The following is a 5,992-nucleotide window of genomic DNA, read 5'->3' as shown; positions in this document are numbered from 1 at the left end:
GCGAAGAGCTGGCCTACACCAGCTACCCACACCGTCCCCAAAACGACGGCCATAAGACCACCCCACCAGTCGGTGGGGAAGCGACCCGCGACAGCCGCCGCAGCCGTGAGGCGGTAGCGGCCCCTCATACCCCCCTGACGGGGGGTATCGACAGATTACTCACTCACATCACACACAGCACACAGATCACAGAAACAGACACAGATTCGATTGTGGTGGCCCATATGATGGGGACGAACATGGCGTCGGCGAGCCTGAAGGCATGGATGGCCGCATTCGTCCGTATCTCCTCCCACATGATGGGGATACCCACAGAGCTGCAGCCCGAGAACGCCTCCTTCCTGGAGTTTCTTCGAGAGCACCCGGCTCTATTGAGGCCCCCGAAGAGGCCACGAGAGAGCCCCCAAGAAACGCAAGCTACAAAGAGGCCGTGCTTCAAATCAACACCAACCAGAGACCCCAGGCTGCGCCGCCGTTCCAAGTCAGCGGACGGAGGGCCAGCCCAACCAACAGCCCCAGCCCACGCCCAACCTCCCACGGCCGCCGCCCCCTGGAGGCCCCTGTCACCGTCAGATCCGATGGCTAGATGTGGGCTCAAGGGGGTGGTGCTCAGGAACTTGGACATCGCCCCGACCGCCACCACATCGCAGGCACCGCAGGACCGCCCTGGAAACACCAGCGAGTACAGAAACACCGGGCCCTCCGCCAAAGGCCCCAACCAAAAAGAAAGGGACAGCACCCGCAGCCCCCGCTCACACCCCTGCTGCCCTCCCGCAAGAGGGACCGAAGCCTCAACGCCCGGACCCCGGCAGGAGACAGACACAGAAGCCGGGCCCCACACCACCGGGGCCCCAACAAGAACCCGGACGAGACGTACAGGTCACGGGAGAACAGAGGCAGAAGGGCCCGCTCGCTCCAGTAGAGCCCGAACAGCCTCCGCCAACCCCCGCACCGACAGCCCCACAGGATACACGGACACCAATGACCTCATATGCTGCCACGGCATCTAAGCCCACCCATCAGAAACCCAAGGATGCCATGTCAGCAAGCCAACCCGCGCCGCCCCAGGTCCCGAAGAAGCCCAAGTACCCCAGCATCGTGGCGCCGGTGCTGCCAAACTGGACCAAGGTGGTTGCGGAAATAGCGCAAGAGCTGGGACGAGCAGTGAACGCCAAGTCGGTGGGACGAGGCGTTCGTTTCGATCCCACGGGAGAGGAAGAGTACCAGATAGTGTTCCGCCACCTGACTGCCCTAGGGGACCAGGTGGAATGGCACCACTATAACACAGACTCGGAAAAGAAAATGAAGGTGGCGCTCCGGGGCCTGCCCTCCGACACTCCGATCGACGAAATCAAAGAAGCATTCCAAAAGCTTGGCTTCCCGGTGGACCACGCCAAGCAGATCAACGCGAGGGGGGGCAAGCCTGGCTGTGTCTACTTCATACAGCTGGAGGGCCCCCCGCGAGACTACACTGCCATATACAGGGTCAGCGAGCTCCTGTACATAAACTCGATCAAGACAGAAGCATGGAGAGGCAAGTGTGGACCCCCGCAGTGCCACAACTGCCAGGGGTCCAGACACCACTCAAAGGGATGCCATCGTCCCCAGAAATGTGTCCGATGCGCGGGCCCCCACCCCGCGAAGAAATGTCCAAGGCCCAAAGATGAGCCCTGCACGTGCGCCAACTGTACAGGGCCCCATCCGGCCAACCACAGAAGATGCCCAGTGTATGTGCGAGAGGCCCGCAACTGGAGGGCGAGCACGAACGCACATACAACAGCAACGAAGAAAGCGGGCCCGGTGACCAAGGCCACTGTCCCCAAATCGACGGTGGAAGAGTCGGCGCCAGCCTCCTTGATGGCGCCGGCCAACGCCCCCACCTCAAGGGGCGCAGCAGGAGACAAGCCTGAGGCCACCACCAAAAAGGCAAAGAAGAAGAAGAAGAAGACGAAGACCAAGACTGCACCTAGCACTCATGCCCCCCCCCCCCAGCCTCAACACCATCGCAGGCAACGGGGGGGGTGAAGGTCTGGCAGCCATGAATGCTGCCCTCCTAAAAGCAGCAGCAACCCAGGGCCCAGAGGCGGTCCAACGGGCGCTAAAGAAGACACTACCCCAGCCTAACGTTCAACCGTAAGCTGCGGGTAGTGTTCTGGAACGCGCAATCGCTGGCCAGCAAGGAAGACCTGCTCCGCCACTTCCTCCGCGAGCAGAATATTGACATATTGCTGGTCAGCGAAACTTACCTAAAGAAGGACCTGAAGATGGGGGGCTACGTTGTGTACCAGCGGAACGAGATAAACCAGCAGGGACACCCGTTCCGTGGAGTAGCCGTGTTGGTCCATCGCAGCATTATCCACCAGCCCGTCGACTTCGTGCCCTACGACTCCTTCACGGCGCTCGGAGTTGACATCAGAGTGGGAAATGGAGACCTCCGGCTCTACTCCCTCTATAGATCCCCATCAAACAGCATATCGAGACTCAGAGCGGACGTACGTGCACTATTCCGGTCTCCAGGGCCGACCATCGTGGCAGGAGACTGGAACGCAAAGCACACGTCCTGGAACTCAACTAGAATCGACGCAGCCGGCAGGACACTGTACACAGAAGCCCTCGACGCAAATCTAGATGTCACAGGCCCGGAAGAACCCACACATTACGCAGACGGCCAGGGGACATGTGACATCATAGATTTCATGGTACACAAGGAGGTAAACATGAACTTGCACATGGAGGTGATGCCGGACCTGCCCTCAGATCACCGCCCAGTGCTGCTGACCCTTGAAGCCGTCCCATATTCAGTCCCAAGGAGGAAAGAGAGGAAGAAAACCAACTGGGAGGTCTTCGCGAGTACCCTGACAAACCCTCAGATAGGCCCAGTTTCCACGGCTGGGGAAGTCGATGTAGCAGCCATCACCAACAACATCCAGCTGGCGCTAGACACATCATCGCGCACCATCCCCGCTGGAGAGAGGTGCAGACCCCTCCCAGCGGCGATTACGGCACTAATAAAGCAGAAACGACAGCTGAGACGTAGATGGCAGCACACGCGCTGCCCGACAATGAAAACAGAGCTCAACGACCTGGTGGAGCGGGTCAAGTCGGAGCTCAGGAACCACGCGGCAGCAGATTGGGAGGCCCACATTGCCGGCATAGGCGAAGATGTGCCCTCCATACATCGCCTGTGCAGGCAGTTGGGGCAAACCAAAGACGCAGTCAGGCCATTAGTGGACGAGCAGGGACGCCCACATTACAAGGCCGAAGAACGAGCTGAGATGTTCGCGGATCACCTCCAGCGAGTGTTTCAGCCCAACCCCACAGAAGACACAACCCATGAAGAGGAAGTGAAGGAGCACCTGACAAGGTACTTCGAGCAGCAGCCGAGCGCGGAAGAGGACCCGGTCTTCTTCACACCCGGCCAAGTTAGACGTGCATTAAAGAGGACAAACCCGAAGAAGGCCCCAGGCGCAGACATGATCCCGAACACGGCGCTACGCCACTTGCCACAGCACACCATAGTGGCAGTGACTCGGCTGTACAATGGGATCATGCGCTCGGGCCACTTCCCAGAGACCTGGAAACTTGGCCGGGTCATAATGCTACCAAAACCAGGGAAGGACAGGAGAAGGCCGGAAAGCTACCGGCCCATCACACTGCTCAGTACCTTGTCAAAAGTCTTCGAGAGGCTCCTGCTCGAGAGACTTCGACCACATATAGTGCCGAGACCAGAGCAGTTCGGATTCCGGTCCGAACACTCAACTACACTTCAACTCACAAGAGTCCTCTCCTTCATGGTGGTTTGTTGGTGGATACCTAACGGTGACAATCCAAACCACGAACGGGGCACTATAGCCCAGTCCCAACATAGTGCTAACTGTATTGTCTTGTGCTTACCCTGTGTTAATTTACAGGTCAACCCGCCGACGCCATGTTCATACAGAGGACGCCTCCCAAGGCGGCAAAGGCCACAACGGAGGAGAATGCAGCCACAGCGACGACTTCGTCACGGGTGATAAAGCTTCCGGACACTGGCCTGCTCCTGCTCGCCGATACCGAGGACGAACCGGATAGTAAAGGGCCAAAGCGTTTGCCGGCGCGTGGAAGTTACACGGGGTCAACCATGTCAAACAGTGACTCGGAAGAGCACATTGACGTCGTAGACTCCGTGGAAAGTCCTAGCGAAGGCACAAACGCGGAGGACCAATGCGATTCTGGGACACCCGAGGACGGGGAGCCGGAGCAGACAGCAGTCGATGAGAGTCTAGCACGTGGCGATTTTTCGTGTCTCGACTTGTCCCGTGGTGACTCATCGCCACTAGACTTGTCGCGGCCTGACCAATCGCCACGTGGTAGTAAATCACCACGTGCCGAAAGTCCGTCCCAACCGGCCGGCAACCTCACCACGCAGGCCGCAACGTCGCCGCAAGTCGCCCTGCCGCCCTCAGCCCGGCCTCGAGATGACGGGGGCTCCGCTCAAACGGTATCACCAGGATAGGGGCCGTGGGGTTGGATAACGATCGGTAGCGAAGAGCTGGCATACACCAGCGACACACACCGTCCCCAAAATGACGGCCAACTGACCACCCCACCAGTCGGTGGGGAAGCGACCCGCGACAGCCGCCGCAGCCGAGAGGCGGTAGCGGCCCCTCATATCACTCAAGCAAGCGCTAGGTCAGGCCACATTCATTCTTTTAGGTCAGCCGCTCACATGGTCGCCCTCAGTGAAATACCTGGAGGTGACCATAGACAGGAGGCTCAACATGGATCGGCGCACCACAGACACAGTTCGAAGAGCGAAAATCGCTCGCATGTGCCTGCGCCCGGTCTTCTGCAGTAAGCTTCCTGTACGGACCAAGCTTGGTCTGTACAAAGCTTACGTACGCTCAAGACTAACATATGCTTCACCTGCCTGGTATCCTTTCTGTTCCAGGTCAAACAAGGAGAAGATGAGGCGCCAGGAGACCCTCACACTGCGGACCATCCTCAAGTGCCCGCGGTACGTCAGCAACGCAGCCCTCACCGAGACACTGAAGTGGCGCGGCCTGGAGGAGTTCGTCGAGCATCTCGAACGAAAGAAGAAAGAAACAAGAACGCGCTGAGCCTAGAAGTACGCTTCGGCTCAAACCTTTACCCCTATCCATACCATACCCCACCATACCGGCTTGCCGGTCGGACCGTGCTGTGTTGTAGGTTTTTCCTCCACTCACGTGTCCTGGCAACTTTCGTTGCATGTGTCACACGGTGATACCAACACACTGCTTTCGAACGCTCTAGGCCTTGCACTTAGCCATTGCGGGAGATTCAGTGGACCGAGGGATCCACGCTTAGGGGCACTGACGTTGCGCTCTGTGATGTCAGCGCATAGGCGTTAGGCAGGTAAATTGTATATAGTTAGGGACCCCGCGTGTGAACAGGAAGAAAGAAGAGGATGTCGGACACAGGAAGATCTCTACGTCCGCGCACACGTCCGGGCGCGTCTGCCCCCGCGCCAACCCCGACCCCGTCGCCAGGTGAGACTACCTCCGGCGGGACAAATACGTGGAGCAAAGGCACCAGCGACAACCAGAAAACTAGTGGAGATAGGGAATCAGTGCGTAACTCGGAAAACGAATTAGAAGATACGGTTATACCCCGCAGTAGGTCGAGTACGCTAGTCAACAAAGACGCCGTAGTCGCACCGCCGCCGCCGCGCGCGCCGTCCGTTCGCGCATCGAACGTAGACCGCGAATCGGTAATTAGGGATCGCGATAGTCAGATATCCGTGTTAATGGCCGAGCTGGAGGTCCATAAAGCCGCTCTAGCCGTCGCCCAGACGAAGTCCGAAACTGCCAAAGTACGGCTGCAGATTGCGCAAATGGAGGCGCAGTCTGACGGCGGCAGTGTCGTAGCTGACGACTCTGAGCGACAAACTAGAAACTGGGTAGGACGACATGCTAGACCACAACACGAGATCGCGAACGACGATAAATTCCCTCTACCGAAAGGGACCGCG

The 5,992-nt window shown here is 58.7% G+C and overlaps 1 protein-coding gene across 1 annotated transcript; it reads left to right on the top strand.

Moving 5' to 3' along the window:
• The first annotated feature begins 239 nt into the window (after positions 1–239).
• LOC133531286 (putative HTLV-1-related endogenous sequence) lies at positions 240–1,010 on the top strand. The gene has a single exon (XM_061869418.1). The coding sequence runs from the start codon at positions 240–242 to the stop codon at positions 1,008–1,010; it is 771 nt and encodes a 256-aa protein (XP_061725402.1).
• Positions 1,011–5,992: the final 4,982 nt, after the last annotated feature.

Source organism: Cydia pomonella, chromosome 25 (genome assembly GCF_033807575.1).
Source record: "Cydia pomonella isolate Wapato2018A chromosome 25, ilCydPomo1, whole genome shotgun sequence".
Classification (NCBI taxonomy): domain Eukaryota; kingdom Metazoa; phylum Arthropoda; class Insecta; order Lepidoptera; family Tortricidae; genus Cydia; species Cydia pomonella.
Note: the sequence above shows the minus strand (reverse complement) of the source record. Positions and strands in the feature narration are given on the sequence as shown.